Source organism: Martes martes (genome assembly GCF_963455335.1).
Source record: "Martes martes genome assembly, chromosome: 11".
Taxonomy (NCBI): domain Eukaryota; kingdom Metazoa; phylum Chordata; class Mammalia; order Carnivora; family Mustelidae; genus Martes; species Martes martes.
In genome coordinates this window covers 93,517,719-93,539,500 of record NC_137899.1, presented here as the reverse complement: position 1 = coordinate 93,539,500, position 21,782 = coordinate 93,517,719, and the positions used below count along the sequence as shown (strand labels likewise).

Here is a 21,782-nt window from a genome sequence, read left to right as displayed (position 1 = left end):
GATCGAGCGAGCACAGGCAGACAGAGTGGCAGAGGGAGAAGCAGGCTCCCTGTGGGGCAAGGAGCCCAATGTGGGACTCAATCCCAGGACGCTGGGATCATGACCTGAGCCGAAGGCAGCTGCTTAACCAACTGAGCCACCCAGATGTCCCAAGATTTATTTATTTTAGAGAGAGCGAGCAAGAGTGAACAGCAGAGGAAGAGAGACAGACTCCGCACTGAGCACAGAGCTTGATGTGGGGCTCAACCCCACAACCCCCAGATTATGACCTGAGGGGAAATCAAGAGTTGGATGCTTAACGGACTGGCCCGCCCAGGCGCCCCAAGCCACTGCCTTATTTTCTCTCAAAGCTTTGTTCCTATTGCCGACAACAATCACACACTATTGTGTTTAGTTGTATACAGTCCACTTGGACTGAGTTCCTTAAGGGTCAGGACTTGCATTCTCTATCTTTGCATTCCTGACTCCCAGGATATGCTTGGCACACAATAAAACAATAATTAGATGAGTCAGAATTACATGAGGTCAGGTCTCACAAGTCCTTTGCTCTACCAGCTACAGTATGCTTAATTATTCAGTGACCAAGTATCAGTGAGCTTTCTCGTGTGAGGTGTTGTACCATGCCCTGGCTATAACACTTTTGAAATGAGCTATGATTCAGCAGAGATCCAAACCTAATATGACCCAGCAGGAACCACAGCCTTAGTGGAAAGCTTCTTAAAAAATACCTACTTTCCTCTCTCATATGGAGTACCTGTGGAACCCCAGACTTTATTTTTTTTCCCTCCACTCTGGGGTCAAGAAAGAGGAGAAGGCACATGACATACCCAGGACCTGCATTCAATGCACTCAACAGGATACCGTAATAAGACCAAATAATAAACTTTAATTTGAGTATATTACAGTACAATATAATAATTCTTTTAAAGTACAAAAATAATTAAAAATGTTTTTCCATTTGCAAGTCATCTTTGCTACCAACTATAAATAGTACATGGATGTCTTGAACTGTACGCATGACGCCACATGCCTCAGCCTCACCCTCTTCTCTCCCCGGTTATCACACATAAGAATAAAACCACCACACAACACTGCTCTGCAATCTTGAGACTCCGCCGACATGTTCCAGGAGTAGCTATCCTTACTACAGAATTGGATGGTATCCCTCTTAAACTAGTCCTTATGCTTTTTTGGCTCACTTCTATAAATTAAAAACTTTCTAAAAATCAGTTTAAAATTCCAGGAATTGCTGTTTGGAGTATCTGCTTTTCCCAAAAGACCAAGAAATGGCTGGGAGATGCTAGAGTGTTAAATTCAACAAAAGCTCATTTAAAAGTAAATCACCATCAGTAGAAAAGCTTATCAAGTATAGGAGATTTGAAAATATTCGCAATTAACTGGAAGGCAAATTTCATTGCCAAAAACCATGGAGGTGTTCTGTCTTTTTCCACTACTATGTTTACTAATATTTTAAGTGAGCGTTAAGTAAGAATCACAAGCTAATTTGAAAATTAGAGCAGGTTCTGCCCAGCTCTGATCCACCAAGTACCTTAGATGCTGAGAACCAACTACTGAAAAAGTAGGAACAACATTAATGAGAAAGTAGAAGCTTTGGCATACAAAAAATGATGTAATTTTGTTTTCTAAAATTCAGTTATTCACACCAGTTTGTTTTGACTTGTGCTCTGAATTGATTAGAACTGGGTCTAAGAGAAAAGACAGGAAGTGAAAGGACCCCTTGCAACTGTCCAGAAGGCAGAGGCTACCTGCAGTCACTGATCTCTCCTGAGCCGCCCCTGGCTCTGTCCCTTGCCCCATTCCCTACAGCTCAGCCACAGCGCATGCCAGCGGCGCGGGTGCGACAACCGAGGCAATGCTTACGTGAGGTCTCGAAGCTGTCTGTTGTGCTCCAGGAACTAGGATGGACTTTCAGCTCTCGTGGTGGATAGGGATGGCTCTACACTTGGTACACCTGTAACGCTGCGGACCTTAAACACATAGGAGCAAAATACATGGTGTAGAAACAAAGGTAATCTGGTACAGAAAATCATGTATGTCTATTTTCTGAAAAATCAGTTGTGAGTCTAAAACTGCTCAGCTGTATAATAGGTATATGTTGTGAGAGCTCAGAAACATGGGGCTGGAATATGCCATGACTTAGGACAGAGTTTGGCCATCAGGACGTTCCTCAAAGGGCTCTGCACAGTTCACGCTTTGTTATCATTACATTAATAAATAGCCACACTGCATATATATAATCTTTGTAGCCCTCCTTTCAAAATTGATTTTTATTCAGCATGATATATGAAAAAAAAATCCCTAACCTATTTTGTTCCCTAAAATATAATGGAGAAGTGACTAATGCAATTTGTATACTATTTCTTGAATACCTTTCAATGTACCACACAGATTGTTTTCATAGTACTCACCTTTTAAAAAACTCCAATACTCCTGTTACCACTGTAACATGTTATCTATCATCAGAATTACTGCAAGAGTAATCCCCAGAATCCATTACCTATTAATGAGTTTGATAAAGGATCTTACTGGCCCTCTTAGAATCATAGCGCTATTTATAACCTTTGCTCTCCCAATTAAAAAATGCATTATGAAATTCCTTATGGAATTCCCCAGTAAAATGCGATAATGTACAGGTGGCTAAGATGAAGATGACAGAATGATGGTGACTCTTGAGCATTAAAGGCATTTGTCATTGCAGCCAGAGGAAAAATGCTGGAATGCCAATATTAAAAAAAATTATGCCATTCTCCTTAAAGTCAGTTAATTATGTAAGAGTTCTCTGAGTATTTTTGGAAGAAAGGCACCAGACAAGTCCAAAGTCTTATTGCTAGTCGGATCATAAAGGGCCACAGCACAGACCATGGCACTTAGTTCAGCCAGGAGGCAAGTTCTAAGCAAGTCAGTCACTGATCTTGAGGCTCGAAGGGCAAGGAAGGAAATGTCAAAGAACAGAGCCCTGCGCTTCACATTAAACTTGAGGAAAATGCTTTCCATTTACACATCCAAGTGGTGACTGGTTCCCTCCGACTCTGGAGCTATTTTAGACAGGCACTCTGTTTTCTTTGGCCCATTTCTTCATGATCCGGATGATGTACTCCACCTGGGTGTTACCCGTGCTTCTCAGTAAATGGAGCACTTCTCGAAGGGTCTCTCTGAGGAATAGATTTGAAAGGACAAAGTGTGTCAATACAGTGCGTGAGCTAACAGGAAAAATGAACTCGTACTTGTTTCTCACATATTTCCAGTAGGACGTCTTCAGTGATAGACTGTCACTACATATTTACAAGCCAGTTATGAACTTCCAAGCCTTCCATTTGTATGGTGGCATAGTAAAATGGGAATACTTTCTTTAATTTAAATTCAATTAGCCAACAATTAGTACCTCATTAGTTTCAGATGTAGTGTTCAATAATACATCAGTTGCGTGTAACACCCAGTACTCATCCCATCACGTGCCCTCCTTAAATGCCCGTCATCCAGTTACCCCATCTTCCACCCACCTCCTCTCCAGCAACCCTCATTTGTTTCCTAGAGTTAAAAGTCTCTCATGGTTTTTGTCTCTCTCTGTTGACTTCCCATTCAGTTTTCCTTCCTTTCCCCTAATCCTCTGTGTTGTTTCTTAAATTCCACATATGAGTGAACCCATATGATAATCACTTTCTCTGACTGACTAGTTTTGCCCAGCAAAATCCCCTCTATTTCCATCCATGTCAATGTAAATGGTTAAGTACTCATCCTTTCTTTTTTTTTTTTTTAAAGATTTTATTTATTTATTTGACAGACAGAGATCACAAGTAGGCAGAGATGCAGGCAGAGAGACAGGAAGGGAAGCAGGCTCCCTGCTGAGCAGAGAGCCCAACTTGGGGCTTGATCCCAGGACCCTGGGATCATGTCCCGAGCCGAAGGCAGAGGCTTTAACCCACTGAGCCACCCAGGTGCTCCCATATTCATCCTTTCTGATGGCTGAATAATATTCCATAAAATGGAAATTCTATGAAATCCTTCTCACTAAACAAAGTTTTCCTTATTTACTTATACTATCTATATACATGCTATTAAGTTTTCTGTCCTAATATGACATAAGTATTTCTATTTCTATGTCTATTCTGTATAACCAAGTAGAAAGAGGATATATCAAGGAGCTGGCTTCAAAGAGTTGGTTTCAAATTCTAGCTCCGTACTAACAAGTTGCTTCTCTGAGTTCGAGTGCTACTTTGTTTAAGGTGGTAATCACCATAAACTGGGTGTCACAGTCATATTTGCAAAATTTTAAAAAGCCAGAGGAATGGATGATTTCTTTAAGAAAATTAATATATTAATACATATGGAAGAAAGGAACATTCCGGGCCAACATTGGGCAAATACCCAGTATTTATGGGTTTTTGTTTGTTTGTTTGTTTAAGCTCAGCATGGTGCCCAATGTGGGACTTTAACTCATGACACGGAGCTCAAGATCTGAGCTGAGATCAAGAATCGGATGCTTGGGGAAAAAAAAAAAAAAAAGACTCAGATGCTTGGGGCTCCTGGTGGCTCAGTCAGTTAAGCGTCTGCCTTTGGCTCAAGTCATGATCCCAGGGTCTTGGGACTGAGCCAGCATGGAGCTCCCTGCTCAGAGGGAATCTGCTTTTCTTTCTCCCTCTGTCCCTTCCCCAGCTTGTACTCTCTCTCTCTAGTTCGATCACTCTGTCTCTCAAATAAATAAAATTTTAAAATAAAAAAAAGAATCGGATGCTTAACTGACTGAATCACCCAGAAGCCCCTGCCCGATATTTATATTTTAAGTAATTTAAATTTAATTAAAATTAAGGCTCATCTTTTAAGTAATGCAAACTAAAACTTCCCTATTGCCGAATGTATAGGCGACTGCCTATTGATCCTCTTCCCTAAGAGTATATTTGTATTTTCTATTTCTTTTTTCCCTCAAGCATCTTCTTTCACCTAATCAAATTCTTTAAATTTGTATTTAGGATTGGAATTAAATACAAGGCAGGAAGTAATTTTTTAAAATTTTTATTTATTTATTTATTTATTTGACAGACAGAGATCACAAGTAGGCAGAGAGGCAGGCAGAGAGAGAGAGAGAGACAGAGACAGAGAAGCAGGCTGCCCACTGAGCAGAGACCTCAATGCGGGGCTCAATCCCAGGACCCTGAGATCATGACCTGAGCTGAAGGCAGAGGCTTTAACCCACTGAGCCACGCAGGCACCCCCAGGAAGTAATTTTTGACAGACTATTTACATACAAAAAATAATCACATCTCCTATTCATTTACCAGTAACAAATGCATTCCACAAAGTTATTTTTGGAAAACCAAATTTAGGGCGCCTGGGTGGCTCAGTGGGTTAAGCCTCTGCCTTCAGCTCGGGTTATGATCTCAGGGTTCTGGGATTGAGCCCCGCGTTGGACTCTCTGCTCAGTGGGGAGCCTGCTTCTCCCCCATCTCTCTCTGCCTGTGTCTCTGCCTACTTGTGATCTCTGTCAAATAAATAAATGAAATCTTAAAAAAAAAAAAAGAAAACCAAATTTAGTTGTAAGTATTTTCATTTTTGTTAAAGTGGAGCTGTATGCTATTTAATTTTATATAATCTACTGTCTTGGTACTTCCTGGAATATGGGAAGGTGAAAGAAAAAAAAAAGAATTATCAACCATGCTCACTCCATTCCTAATTCTTTGAAGCCTAAACTAAAAGACATGAAAAAGCCAATAGGCAAAGGAAAGAATAGAAGAGACTGAAAAAGACTTCTGTGAAAATGACAATTCATTTGGATCCAAATATAGATATTGCTTTTAAATTTGAGAGCTATAGTATGCTCAATGTCCCTAGTACATATGATTTAGAATGACCTGATTTTACAACATGAAAAATTTCTGGAGGAAAAAGGTCATATAGAAATATGAAACATCTTAATCTTCTATTCATCATAAAACATCATTATAGTTTCGGGTTTTTAGAAGCTGGCATCCAAGAAAGCAATTCTTTTCCCTCACAAACCAGCAAAAGAACAGAGGTAGTGTCTCTTGTCTGATTACTTACTTGGGTTCTCTTCCAGCTAAGATCATCTGGAAAATGCCCACACAGGCACCCCTCTTGCCTTCCCAATATTCAGGGTTGGGATCCAGCCTCTCTAGGACATCAAAAGCTTTGGCTGAATAGTAGAACTGGCCCATCTGATTAAAAGAAAATATTGTGATAATACTTATATTCAAAAGATTGCACAGAATGAAACTAAATGTAAAGATACTGTTAAAAAGAACTGTATAAAAAAGTGTATGGTTAGTGATAACATTATAGGTTAGCAAACTAGATAGAACTTCAATTTCTTTTTAAAACAAAAGGGAAACTCACAATTTGAGACATGGTTCGATTTACATCAACTTACCTTCATCCAGTTTTCAACAATATAACATTTTTTTCTACATATAGTCAAATTATGCTGTAACCAACACATTTATCATTTCTTCTAATTATAGTATAATCTTGATAAACTGATGATTGTGATTTGAGCAGGGTATCTTTCCAGTTTCCTTCATACATTCTGTAGACAACTACTATCATTCATTTTATGCTAATCTGATCATGTTCAACCCAAGAGAACATTATTTTCCCTGACGTTGTTCCTAAATTCTCAAAATGCCTAGATGGATACTACTATTCTAAACACCAGATCTTCTAAATGTTTAATTCATTTTGACAGACCTGTTTCCCAAATACATGACACATTTCCTTGGCCTCATAGTGCATGTCTAATACCACTAAATTCTCCTTAGATGAGTTCTCTTTCTTTTTTAAAAAACTTTTCATTTATTCATTTGACAGAGATTGAGAGAGCACAAGCAAGGGGAGTGACAGGCAGAGGGAGAGGGAGAAGCAGATTCCCTGCTGAGCAGGGAGCCTGATGCGGGGTTCAATCCCAGGTTTCTGGGATCACTCTGGGATCACAACCTGAGCCGAAGCCAGATGCTTAATCGACTGAGCCACCCAGGCGCCCCTAGATGAGTTTTATTCACTGGCCATTATAAATGTAGTGTTGCCATTTCGCTGAAGGCTTCAAACTACTGGGCCATCCCTCTTGTTCAGGGTGGTCGAGTTACCTCTCCATTCCTGTAAACTGTTGTTCTAAACCTTTGCCAATTTCCTTAAGATCTCTATTGCACTCTTAGCTTTTTTCTGTCTTTCAGGGAAAACAGAACTTTCCTCCCTTCAATTCAAATTATATTTGTACTTTCATTGATCCTTCCCTCATTTCTGCCCATTTTACAGGAAGAAGTTTCTTACTACTTTTCAAAGTTAATCCTTCCTATGTTCTAGTCAAATTACTTTTGGTGAAATAACAATGTGAACGGTGTATGGAACACAAATGTATGGTTTAATGCCTATAACCTGAATGCAAATGTAACCATCACCTAGGTCAAGAAACAAGACTTTGACAGCAAAACAGAAGCTCTGTGTTTCCCTTCCAGACCACAACCTTCTCCTTCCTTCCAGAAGCAACTACTATTCCAACTTTTATGGTCATCAGTTTTTGACTGTCAAAGTCTTTGGCTTTTTTTTTTTTTACAATTTTATTACGTATGTATATACCTTTAGACAATATAATTAAATTTTGCCTCTCAAAATTTTATCTCTATGAATACCATAAATATTCTTTTTTGTCTTGCATATGTTAAGATACATCTATATTGCGGGATATAACTATGGTTGGTTCATTTTTTAGAACATTTTATTTTGAAATAATCCTAGGTTTGCAGGAAATTATGAAGATAGTACAAAGAAGTCCCATGTTCCTTTCACCCAATTCCCCCAGTTACAGCTTACCTTAGTGCAATATCACAGGATCGAAACCAGGAAGTTGACATTGCTACAATGCGTGCGTATAGTTCTGTCATTTTATCAAATGTGTAGACTCACGCAACTAGCATTGCTATCAAGATACAGAACTATTCCATCACCACAAGGCTGTGCTACCTGTTAATAGTCAGTCATGTGCGCTCCCCTCCCTGCTCACCAGCCCTAACCCCCCGCAGTCACCAATTCTTTCTACATCTCTACAATTCTACAATTTCACAAATGTCATACATATGTATATATATGAAATCAAGCAGTACAGGACCCTTTGAGATTGGCTTTTTCACTCAGCATAATGTCCTTGTTTTTCCTTGTTAATCCAAGTTATTTTGGTACAGCATAGGAAATATAGTCAATGGTTTATAATAGTGTATGGTGACAGATAGTAGCTACACTTGTGAGCATAGCATAACACAGAGTTGTCGAATCACTATGTTGTACACCTGAAACTAATGTGATGTTGTATATAACTATACTTCAGGTAAAAAAAAATCTGAGTTATGGAATGCCTGGGTGGCTCAGTCAGTTAAATGTCTACTTTCAGCTAAGGTCATGATCCCAGGGTCCTGGGATAGAGTCCAACATCAGGCTCCTTGCTCAGCGGGGAGCCTGCTTCTCCCTCCACCCGCTGCTCCCCCTGCTTGTGCGCGCTCTCTCTCTCTGACAAATAAAGTCTTTAAAAAAAAAAAAAAGATAGCTGGGGTTGCCTCGGTGGCTCAGTTGGTTAAGTGTCTGCCTTCGGGTCAGGTCATGGTCCTGGGGTCCTGGGATCAGGCCCCGCATTGGGCTCCCTGCTCAGTGGGGAGTCTGCTTCTCCATCTCCCTCTGCTGCTCCCCGACTTGTGCTCTGTCAAATAAATAAAATCTTTAAAAAATAAATCTGAGTTACTGTGTGTATCAATAGTTTGCCTCTATTATATAAAACTCTGAAAAAGTAGGTGGGACCTCCACCCAAAGTGTGGTTTGTATGTCAAGAGTGATATTGCCACACCCAGAGAGCATGGGAAGATTTATTACTTATATAATTGAGGCCCGTGGGGTAAAGTAGGCCAGGACTCTCAAGCAGGTTCAAAATGGCCTGGGAGAGCAAGCAAGAAGACTGGCTGGGTTTTTATTGTGGTTGGGGGTGGGGCTGGGATGAGGTTCCCAAGCAGAAACAGGGGCTTCTGTGGTTTGAACCACCTGATGGCATCAGAGAAGGGACTAGCATTTCTTATCACTTTGTCCAGATGTGGGGCACAAGGGGAAGAGGAAAGGGTGAGGCTTAAAAGCTGTCAACAGTCAAACATCGAGAAATGGAGTCAGGCTTATCATCACCATTCCTGTTTATTAATGAGTAGTAGTCCATGCCAAACCAGTTTATTTAACCATTCACTACTGTAGGACACTTGGATTACTTCCAGTTTTTGGTATTACAAATAGAGCTGCTGTTGACATTGGGAATAGGTATTTGTGTACACACAGGGTTTTATTTCTTTAAGATAAATGCCCAGGAAGGTGATTGCTGGATCATATGTTAAGCATATGTTTGTTTGTTAACAAAACCACCTATTTCACAGTATATTATCTTTTTTATCTTTTTACTTTCAGTCTACCTATGTCATTATATTTGAAGTGAGTTTCTGGTAAAAAGCACATAGTTTAGTTATGGTTTTTTATCCACTCTGTCAATGTCTGTCTTTTAATTGGTATATTTAGACCATTTACATTTAATGCAATTATTGCCATGTTAGGACTTAATTCTGCCATTTTTTCCCCCTATGCTTTTTCTGTTTTTCCTGGATATCTTGCATGTTGTCTCTGTAGTTTGCAACTGGAGAAAGATGTGATTGTGCAATTAACAGAGAGGGAGGGCAAAAAAGTTTGGGCCTGACCTCTCCAGTCTTCTCCTATACATGTCTTTTTCCTGCCTTTTCTGTATTATAGTAAGTCTTAGCCACAAGTGTAACTTTGAGTCATTTGTGAACCCTTACAGTGACTCACCAAAGCAGTGGGTGGCCATAGGACCACTGAGACAGTAGGTTATGCTAAATTGTTTTTCAAGGTCATTATCTTCCTTTGATCTTTACCTCATCTTCCTCTCATCTCTTTTAGGGTCTTCCTCCATCAGAAACGTTCTACTCTCTTGGATCTTTAAACTCACTGTTCAACAGCTCCTTTGCATAAAGATACACTCTTACTTCTATTCTAAAAGAAAAAAACGCTCCCTCCACCTGCAAAAATACTCCCCAACCCCAAATCCATAACCTTGTTTTCCCCTTTAAGTTAGCAACACATTTCTCCCTTACTGTGGTCTACACTCACTGAGTCTGCTTTCTAATCTCATTCTCTTCTCTACCCACTACTGTTTTCTCAGGTCTCATACAGCTCCGTCAGGTTGCATATTTGACATCCTCTTTCCTTGGCTTTTGATATAACAGGAACAAGAAAAACAGGAATGAAGAGTACTTTTTTCCCCCTTCTGGTTCTTTTCTTTCTTTTATGTCCATCTTCACCCTCTGTCTCTGTCACAGATTCTTCTACTTCTATCTTTAAACACTGGTGTCCATGTGGTTCCTCATCCCATTCACTGGTTAACCTCATTCTCTCCCATCCTCTGCTGCTTCTGCTACTCCTATTACTCCTAGTACTATCACCACCTCCGCCATTAACTACTGCTAACTTTTTTTTCCCTCTCTCTCTCTCTCTTTTTTAAGAGAGAGAGCATACATATGGGTGGGGAAAGGGGAGGGGCAGAGAGGAGGGAGGAGAGGAGAGAGAGGATCCTAAGCAGGATCCACGCCCAGCACACGGAGCCAATTCCACGACCCCGGGATCATGACCTGTAACAAAATCAAGAGTTGGATGCTTAACTGACTCAGCAATTCAGGTGCCCCTATTGTTAACTTCTAGAACTACATTTCTAATCCTGACCTCTCACATGAACACCTGAGCTCCAGCTCAGCTGGCCCTGATAATTTCCCACATGTACTATCTCTCCCTGGAGCCACAAATGCACTTCAGATTTAATATATTTACAACTGAACTAAATTCCTCTCTGAATGTTTTCTTTCCCTCTGCCTCCTCTAACCCACTGAATGTCATTTGCATCTACTAAGTCATGTTAAGCATTTTTAAGTTTCCTATGTTTTAAAACCTTTTCCAGTGATGGTGATTTGCTTTATTTTAGTAATGATTCACTTCAAAATGAGCTATTATTAATTAATTTAACACTAGACTCTCTTTACTTAACATTTGTCTGTCTTTGGACAGAAAGAAATATTCCAAAAAAAGGAATTTCTAGATTTTGAGCCTAATTTGTAAGAAAGCTTTTTATCTATAGGATAGGACCCAAAAGTCCTCCCTCCTTCTCCCTTCCTTTCCAACTCCCCCCACCCCCACCACACACACATACACAGACCCGCTCCCATATACACACATAGAGACCCAGTCCTTTACTAAATCTGATTGCTTTTTTATTCTCTTTTTCTAGTTCTTTTGTCTCTCCTGTCTACAATTTGCACTTGAGTATTCCCCAAGGTTTGGTCTGCAACTCTCTACTCTTCTCACTTTACTTCCCTACCTGGGTAATCTTTTTTCCAGAGCTTTAATTAGTACTGAAATGCTGATGAGTTCTCCAAATCTATGTCTCTAGATGTCAGAAGACATCTTTCTTGAGCTTCAGAACCAAGTTTCCAACTACCAGATGAATATCTCTACTTGGATGGTATCTAAAGTCTCACACACGATCTTTAGAAATCTAAAACCACCTCTCTAAACCATTGTTTCATATACATTGTTTCATATTTCATTTATATGCATACATACTTGATATACATATAAAACCCTAAAATGCTGTCTATCTCTGAGATCAGTTTGTTCATAAAAGGGATGACATTCCTTTTTCTTTTTTAAAGATTTTATTTATTTATTTATTTATTTATTTATTTATTTAAGCTCCCAACACGGAGCCCAACATGGGGCCTGAACTCATGATCATGAGATCATGACCTGAGCTGAGATCATGAGTCAGCCACCTAACCAACTGAACCACCCAGGTGCCCCTAAAGATTTTATTTTATTATTATTAATTTTTTAAAAGATTTTTATTTATTTGACAGAGAGAGATCAGAAGCAGGCAGAGAGGCAGGCAGAGAGAGAGGGGGAAGCAGACTCCCTGCTGAGCAGAGAGCCCGATGCAGGGCTTGATCCCAGGACCCTGAGATCATGACCTGAGCCGAAGGCAGAGGCTTTAACCCACTGAGCCACCCAGGCGCCCCTATTTTATTATTTTTAAATACTTTTTAAAAAAGATTTTATTTATTTGACAGACAGAGATCACAGGGGGAGCAGGCTCCCCACTGAGCAGAGACTCTGATTCGGAGCTCCATCCCAAGACCCTGGGATCATGACCTGAGCCGAAGACAGAGGCTTTAACCCACTGAACCACTGAACCACTCAACCATCCCCAAAGATTTTATTTTTAAGTAATCTCTACACCCAACGTGGGGTTTGAACTCAAAACGCTGAGATCAAGAGTCCCATGTTCTTCCAACTGAGCCAGCTAGAGGCCAGGGATGACATTTCTGGTAGTTCTATGTGAATCCTCTTACCAATGGCCATTTAATCTCTAGGACACTTCTCCCTAATAATTAATTAGTGTAGCACATGAGACTGATCTTCAGTTTTCCCTTTAGCTCTCACTCAGACTCACCTTGTAGCAGTCATTAGCAATGAGCTGTAAGAGGCTAAATGACTCGCCAGAGGTTTCCATCTTAAGATAAAGTTCCCAGGCTAGTCTTGGTTTCTTGTTCATGATATCTACAAAAAAAGGGAAAGATTTTTGCCTCTTAAATGTATAGAAAATATAATTCTGCATCTTGCTATTCTTTGGCTTTGGTTCTAGGTTCCAAACAGACAAAGAAATGGTAAACATCACTCACGTAGAAAGTTTGCAATGTTATCATTAAGCTGATTCTCCATCAGAACTCTACCATATGTACAATACTCAAGTTAGGATTCACATAATTATATCTTTCTAGACTGGGTTGATTTCCAGTTGGTCCCTTTGCTCATCTGCTTAAAAGTCATGTATCATTCACTCAATTCTACTTATATAGTTTCAGCCTCACTTAGAACACCGATTGCTGATTTCTCCTGATTTTAAACACTCTGTGAACATTTGAAATGCAGGGGGAAAAAAGAAGCAAGAAAAGATAATGAAGGGAGAGGGAAAGAGATTGTAGGTTACATAATATACAAAATATTATGTTTTTGACATTTTATCACTTTTCAGGCCTGCTTCATAATGAAAAGGTAAAATTAGCAAAACAGTATCACTTAACAAAGAACCCTGTAAACTGACATTCTGGAAACTTTAACAGGGCTGATAGAAAAACTTGGCATCTTTTAGGACTGTTCATGCTAGTTCAACATCCTATGGTAGAACTAATCACAAGGTAAATGTACATAATACATGAACAGGACCACCCTCACAGAGTAGCATTAACGATGCTCAATTTCAGTGTTTACTCATTGTACAAAACAAAATTAGAAATCTTCACTGTGATTTCCATCCAGAAGATTATGCAACAGAGAAGAAAAAGAGGATTCCTCTGTAACATTTAAAAGAAGACTCACAGCACCGAGCCAACCAACTGAGGTAAATGTAATCATTTTTCATCTTCTCACTTTGGATTAAAAGGAAAACCTGCAAGAAGAGGAAAGAAAAGGAATAAATATGAAGATATTTTTGTAGTAAAAATACCTTATTGGCTTGCCTTAGGTTAATACTTAGTGTTGACTTCCAGATGGGCAAATTCTCTACACGCCACTAAGAAAAGGACAAAACTGTGGTTATGTTGACACACTACTCTCAGTTACTGATCTCACAAGCTGGCCGAAGAAATTTGGTAGGATACAGAAGATTTGAACAGAATAATTAACAACCACATAACACCTATTTTGTCCAAGGACACATAATCAAATTATTGGGCAGTAAAGCAAGTCTCAACAAATTTTGAAGGACTGGTGTAATACAGAGCACACTGGATAACCACAATATGATTAAGTTATAAATCAAAATGAAATAGTCTGGGACACATTTGAAAATTAGGACACACGTTTTAAAATAACTCACAAAGAACACATAATGGAAGGTAAAAATAATTAGAATTTGAATATTAAGTGGAACAATTTGCTAAATAATAACAAAATCTAATTGAATAATTCAACTGAATTGCTTTGAATGATTCAGGAAAATCAATTCATGGAGTTAGAAGTCATAGTGGTTAGCCCTGGGAGAAAGGGACGGACTCAAACAACGAGATGACAGGGTTTTTATAGGGTTAAGGTAATACTGTTTCATGATCTAAGGACGGATTATTTGGGTATGTTCACTTTAAAAATTCATCAAGCTGTATACTTTGATTTGGATACTTTTCTCAATGTATGTTATGCTTTAATAAAATAGAGCAGGGAAAGGAAAATAGTAATATGGTTAAAAAAATCTTTACGGGGGCGCCTGGGTGGCTCAGTGGGTTAAAGCCTCTGCCTTCAGCTCAGGTCATGATCCCAGTGTCCTGGGATGGAGCCCTGCATCGGGCTCTCTGCTCAGCAGGGAGCCTGCTTCCCCCACCCTCTCTCTGCCTGCCTCTCTGCCTACTTGTGATCTCTGTCAAATAAATAAATAAAATTAAAAAAAAAAATCTTTATGTCCCTTCATACTGTACTTCTTGATGTAACCTAAGGACAAAGGAACTTTTCATAATCCTTTGCCCCTGAACATTTTATTTCAGTGAGAAAAAGATAAAAATGTTTTTATATTTTTTCAAGTTTTTATTTAAATTCCAGTTAGCTAATATACGGTGTATATTACTTTCAGTTGTAGAATTTAGTGATTCAACACTTAACAACACTCAGTGCTCAGCACAAGTGCACTCCATAATTCCCATCACCCATTTAGCCCATCCCTCACCCCTCCCCTCCAGCAACCCCCCGTTTGTTCTTTATTGTTAAGACTGTTTTATGGTGTGCCTCTCTTTTTTCTTCTTTCCTCTATGTTCATCTATTTTGTTTCACTCTGGAAAACAGTATGGAAATTCCTCAAAAAGTTAAAGGATAACCATGTTTTTAAATAGAAACATTTGAATGCATCAAAAGCATGTACCCACCTCTTCACCCTCACTTGTATTGCCTGTGGCAGCTTTGGCTTGGGCATAATTAAAGTTAAAGATGTCATCGTTGTAGAAGTAACTCTGAAAAACATCCCAAGAATAGGTCACATTGAGTATTAACATACCAATATAACATATCAGTTATACTAGATAAACTCAAAAATAATTTTAAGGAATTAGCTGACACCATCGATGCCACTGTAGTAAAAGGGCCATCTCTAAAAGTTTAAGATTTTATTTATTTATTTATTTATTTTAAAGATTTTATTTATTTATTTGACAGAGATCACAAGTAGGCAGAGAGGCAGGCAGAGAGAGAGGAAGGGAAGCAGGCTCCCCACTGAGCAGAGAGCCCGATGTGGGGCTCGATCCCAGGACCCTGGGACCATGACCCGAGCTGAAGGCAGAGGCTTTAACCCACTGAGCCACCCAGGCACCCCTATTTATTTTTTTTAAAGATTTTATTTATTTATCAGAGGGAGAGAAAGAGTACAAAGCAGGGGGAGCGGCAGGCAGAGGGAGAAGCAAGGATCCCAAATGTGGGACTAAGCAAGGATCCCAAATGTGGGACTTGACCCCAGGACTGATCATGACCTGAGCCGAAGGCAGACTCTTAACCAACTGAATCACCCAGGCGTCCCTCTAAAAATATCTTACTTCTGACACATTATATATAGTATTTTGTAGAAAAACTCATCTAAAAAATTCTATACTGACCTTAAACGAGTTGAGGTAAATCAAGACATCATCAAATTGCTTAAGCAGAAAGAAACAGGAAGCCATGCACTGCCTCCCAGGTATTGTATCTGAAATGGAATGGGAAAAGAAACTTATTATTAAACTTATTCAGATATATTCATGAAACTGAAAGTTCTCTTTGGCTGAAGTTTTAGTTACTTCATAATTTAGAGATAGGAATGTACTACAAGACATCTTTCCAGATTCTGAAATTACAGATTCTATTCGGGGGACAAAAATCCCAGTATAATGGAGGTTACTGTACTTGAGAGTAACCAATAATCTCCCTTGGGGCTAACTCACAGACTCCAGAACGAACACACACCATGCAGGCTACAGTATTCCTCAGATGTTCTTCCAAGGCTTTGAGTCTCTAACCCACTCCGACACGTGCACATTCAACTATCATGTCTTAGTCTCCATCATCACTCATCTAAGACAACCTAGCACTTCCAGTCTCAAACGGAGAAATCATTTGTCATGGGACCATCTGGTCCAACTTTCTGTCTGTTATTAGATTCCTGTTTCAGATAGTAGAGAATGAGTATAACCCCCACCCTTGGCACTGGCACTCCTATTCATTCTTGCTCTGTTCAATTTTTCCCCCGTAGCACTTATCACAGTCAGATATACTATATAACCGCTTTCTTTATTGTGTTTATTGTCTGTCCAACTGGACTGTATGCTCTACAAGGATGGAAGACTTATTTTGTTTACTACTATATTCCCAACACTTCAATAAATTTTTGTTGTATGAATGAGTCAAATGAAGAAAGGAAGTATTATTCAATAAATGGTTTTGGGGAAACATCTGAAAGAAAATGAATATCCGGGGGTGATAAAAATGTTTCACAACTAGTTCACCACAAATACTGTTCATCAGAATAGATGCTGGCCCTAGACAACTGGTAAAAACAGTCATACCAGTTCATACTGGCTAACAATCAGCCCTTTTAATGGCCTTTTCTGAAATCTTACACTCAATCTTGACTGATTAAATCAATACTTTAATAATAAAATAAAGCAACAAACTACTGATGGAAAATATAAGTGAATATTATATAACTGTGGGGGCATGAAAGCACTTTCTAAGCTAGATACCCATGTAAAATATCATTTTAAAAAGATAAGCTTCAATAAGATTTAAATATTTTACATCTGAAAAGATAGCAAAGGCAAAATTAAAAGGCAAATGACCCACGAAAAAATATTCATGACATGATGAATGTTGAATATATAAAGAGCTCTTGAAAAATCAATGAAAGTTAACATTTCAAATAAAAAACAGAATCAAATTTTAAAAACCCGCATGAACTAAAGATTACACTTATTCTCTTCTATTTATATAATCTCTCATCCCACTTGAGCTGAGATGTTGAGAAGAGCTAACCCAACATTCTCTCCTCTGTCTCTCCCACAGAACTTCCTACTTGATACTTTGATACTTTGCTTTCAAGGCTGACACATGTAACCCTGAACAGAGACTCAGACTTCACCAGTCCATATATGACAAACTCCAATTATGAAACATGTAAATGAGTATTGATTTCAGACATACCACATTCACTCGCTGACCCTCCCACCAGCTGGAAGAACTGCTGGGCAATTTTCATATGGTCCCTCTGAAAAACAAAGCAGAGCTGAGATAGCTGACAGAAGCTGAAAATGCTTTATTTGTATCACAAATGATAGTTTTAAAATATGTGCCAGGATTTAAGATACATCCTTGTCTTACATCCTCTCCCAAACAAACTTTTATTAGCATAAGCACTAGAGAATCATAACCTGAAACTAAATTAAAACCTACCCTGGGTCAGATAAAAAAAGAAGAAAAAAATATCCGATCCCCAAACTCCATCCTAAAAAGTAACTTCATTAAAGGACTCAGTCATTTAGTCATTCATTCACACATTCAACAGATACTTACTGCTCTTTTATCATACATCAGATCTTGTGGTAGGAGCCATGGTTGTAACAAGGACTATTAATTCAATACATTCATTCACTTATTCAATAACTATTTACTGCCTCTCCATTATATGAGGCACTGCAGAGTGAGCTAGACATAAAAATATTTATTTATACCCACTTTGTTCCCAAAAGAACTTAATGTGCCATATTCAGATGAGTAAGAACTTAATTTTAAACAGTGTTTTGGTGTTTATAAAAGTATTTTATAAATACTGGTGTTATAAAAGTATTTGCCAAAGACACAATTATCTCCATTTTACAGATGCCAAAATTATAGCTCAGGGGTCTGCAAGGTTAACTAAACTCACTAAAAATAAGAATGAAGCTATGCAACGATTTTCAATTATTATTAGATATAAATGCTGCTTAAAATTTGGGCTTTTAAAAGATGAAGCAGCAATTCTTAGGGTTAAAGCTTTCTCTCTTTTTTTTTGTCTTTAAATAACAGAATTCTTTTTATAATGGAACCTGGGTTGGGGAATACGGAGAAGGGAAAGGAACTGCAGATAAGCCTATTTGTAAGCTCACTGCTGATTAAACTTTAACATTCATCTTGATATTTTCCATACATTATAACTGCAACGATAGATTACCAGTGATTTCATACTCACCGAACCCATTTCCTGGCCAAGGGCTGCATTGACCACTCCTTTGAGGATATACTCCTGGCAACATAGAATAACACTAATTAATTCCCAAAGAATGTGTAGCTATGAAATCTTTTTCAAATAAATTTCAACGTGCTGCTTTACATATATTATCAAAAGTTATCCAGCGTCACTTTTCTCTGTTCATCCCTGGCTTGAATGAAAGAATTAGGAGAATTTCATTTGGTTTTCAGGAAAGTGTCCATATAACAGAATTCACCATTTTTGTAAATTCACCATATTGGTAAGTTTGTAAAGTCTTAAGCAGAAAAACTCAGTGGAAACCTCGAGAAGTTAAGTTTCATTTCAACTCAATGGAAAAAATGAACAATAAAACATTTATGTAATAATTTTTATCACTTTATTAGCCACTGCCATTCTTTATAACCACATCATATATATCATTTTCCATTTCTAATCATATAATAACTTTTATTTGCTAATAATCCTTTTCCTAAAGAAAAAAGTATCCTCTGATCTCCATTTGTAAGATATTATCTCTTTTGGAGCCCTGGAGTCTCACCTTTATTGCTTTCAGACTTGGCTCTATTCTTTAACAGACACCTTCCTTAGCAGCTTTATAAATTTTTAATGTAGGTACTATTTTTATTTAAGAGGTTTCATAAAAAGAGCAGTACAAAAGATGCTGAAACTTTTAATACACTTGAGAAATATATCTGTTTAGATTTCATGGGGTCTGGAAAATTTTCAGTCTTTCATTCAGTAAGTGCAATGTCTGTTACATGCTTAGTGTACACAGTGTTAGAAATACAAACAGACACAGGCCCTGACTGCAAAGAGCTAACAATCTAGTAGGGGAGAAAGAGAAGCTGCAATTATACTAGTGAGATAAGCTTTTATATCTTGTTGGTTCCATCAGCGTTTTAGATTTCAGTTTTTCCAAACCTCAACCCTTCAGAGGAAATGACCACATATAAGGGAGTTTAAAAACATGAAAAAATCCAGAATGTTCATTCTCATATCGAAAGTCTCACAGGACATTCCTAAATTAATATATATGGTCTTTCCTGAGATTCTACAAGTCAGAATCTTCTCTAACATACCTTCCTGATACCCTCCTGAAATTCTACTTTCAACAGAAGTTGGTTAGCAAAATGGTAACACATTTTCAATTACCTGAGGAGTAGTAGGTTCCAGATCCTTAATTAAGTTATAAGCTTCTTGTACATCATCTGAAATCCAAGAAATAAGTAGCTATACTAGTCTGTATTCCACAGCAAACCCTTCTGAAACAGTCCCAAAAAGGTGAGATCCTTCAGCACTCAAACATTCATGGGAAGTATGATTTGTTTTATCTGTCCTCTAATTCTCCATCAAGTTCAATGTGGAGTAATTATCCTAAAGATAACCAAATATCTTAGGAAACCTGTAAGTCATGAAGCACCTAAAAAAATGTGTAAGCTAAGAATATGGACTAAGTATTATAAAGCAATGGTGGTGTAGTTATACAAGTAAAACAACCGATTTTTTAAAAAGACAATATATATTAAGAATGTAGAAGTGAAAAAAAAAAGAATGTAGAAATGAAATGACATGAAGTTTGGGATTTGCTTTAAGACGTTTCAGCAGTAAAAAGGGACAGAGAGAATGGATGAAAGAATGGCAATATTTTGAAGACTGCTGAATCTGGAATGAATATTTTGGGTGTTTATTTTGTGTGTTCATATTATATTGCTTAGTTTGAAAAATTTTATAATAATTAATTTCTGAAACATATAAGATATTTAACTCTGGTCCAACTGCCTATTTCTTTGTGCTTACATATCAAATAGAACTCTTTGCAAGTTCATGTTATTTTAATATACACTTACATTTTCCTCGATGAGGAATATGTTGTCTGGTTGGTTTCTACCATGCATCTAAAAAGGCCCACACTGTTAGTCCAGGGCCCACAACACAGTGCCACCACCAATGCCTGGTAGCTCCTATCCTGTACTCAACACTGTTAGATCCAAGATTGCTTAGGCGCATGTCTAACAATTTTAACCTTACTTTGGGGGAGTAAATATCCCAGTCTCTTTGAATCAGAGTATTTCTCATAAGAAGCCAGAAGTACAAAGAAATAGAAAGGCAATTAGAGCAAACACCATTTAAAAAAAAAAAAAAAGAACTCAAGAAAATGTGGATGTGCATTATACATAGAAAAAGAACCACAAGGAAGGGGAAGGAAAAACAGTAGAAAAACTGAAACAGAATGGGTAGAGAACAAAGGACAGAAAAAGAAGAGGAAGAAAGAAAAACAATGAGGGGGAAGGTTGGAAGCAAAAGAAGAGGAAAGAGAGGATAAAGAGAAAAGGCACAACAAATAAGCACCAATAAATTTGTTCTCTCCTATGAACCTATTGCAAATATATTTTTGGAAGTATTATGGATTTTAAAAGTTAAGCCAAGTAGTTCAGTTAGAGGTTAAATGCTCTAAAATATCTCATTATAAGCAAGACCAAGACAAATTTGTCGTACCTTGACGAAGGTAGTAAATCACTAAGTTTAACCGAGCTTCGGGAATGACATCAACCAGGGGAGGCAAAACCTGCAAAGCCCCTTCACCTCCTCGGAAAACAACCTAAAGATAGAGAAAGTCAGTTATTATGGCAATAAGTATGAATATATTTATTGATGGAAATGTTTAATTAAGGAGTTGCCACTTATAACTGGGTACTCAGTTATTCTTTCAATATACTTTTGAAGCTCTCAGTATACACACCACTTTGACCCCATCAAAAGCAGGCTATTATCTAAATTATAGTAAATGTAAGAAACAGAATAAAGGCACAAGCCTACCATATACAGTTCCTTTTCTCTTCATAAGAACTGCAGAAAACTCTTTAAAGTACCCCAAAATTAATAAAACATTTTTCTAGACAGATATTTTGTATCAAAAGCTCCAAGAATGGGGCACCTGGGTGGCTCAGTCAAACATCTAATTCTTCTTTTTTTAAAATGGCTTCTTTCATCTGAGACAGCGAGCGTGCACGTGCATGCACAAGCAGGGTTGGAGGCAGAGGAAGAAGAAGAGGCAGAAACAGACTCCCTGCTGAGCAGAGCGCCTGATTCCAGCATCATGAGATCATGACCTGAGCCAAAGGCAGAGGCTTAACCAACTGAACCACCCAGGCTCCCCAAGTATCCAACTCTTGATTTTGCCTCAGGTCATGATTTCAGGGTTGTAGGATCAAGCCCCACATCGGGCTCCGCCTGGCATGGAGTCCGCGTGGGATTCTCTCTCTCCCTCTCCCTCTGGTGCTTCCTGCTCTCTGTCTCTCTTTTTCTAAAGACAAATGAACAAACTCTATGAAGGAATTTATATAACCTTTCTGAGCCTGTTTCCTCATCTCTAAATGGCATTAATAATGCCTACCTATCAGGATTATTATGAGGGTTG

At 38.3% G+C, this 21,782-nt stretch overlaps 1 protein-coding gene across 1 annotated transcript in view; it reads right to left on the bottom strand.

Moving 5' to 3' along the window:
- Positions 1–866: 866 nt before the first annotated feature.
- The window catches only part of IFT56 (intraflagellar transport 56), a 45,136-nt gene continuing 24,220 nt past the window's right edge, over positions 867–21,782 (bottom strand). The window contains exons 9-18 of the mRNA XM_080819005.1: positions 20,861–20,963; positions 19,517–19,572; positions 18,344–18,397; positions 17,320–17,383; positions 15,741–15,829; positions 15,021–15,104; positions 13,489–13,558; positions 12,563–12,669; positions 6,058–6,191; positions 867–3,173 (exon numbers count right to left, since the gene is read on the bottom strand). Of these exons, the coding sequence (XP_080675131.1) occupies positions 3,062–3,173; positions 6,058–6,191; positions 12,563–12,669; positions 13,489–13,558; positions 15,021–15,104; positions 15,741–15,829; positions 17,320–17,383; positions 18,344–18,397; positions 19,517–19,572; positions 20,861–20,963 (873 nt within the window). The 3' untranslated portion in view covers positions 867–3,061. The remainder of the gene's footprint in view (positions 3,174–6,057; positions 6,192–12,562; positions 12,670–13,488; positions 13,559–15,020; positions 15,105–15,740; positions 15,830–17,319; positions 17,384–18,343; positions 18,398–19,516; positions 19,573–20,860; positions 20,964–21,782) is intronic.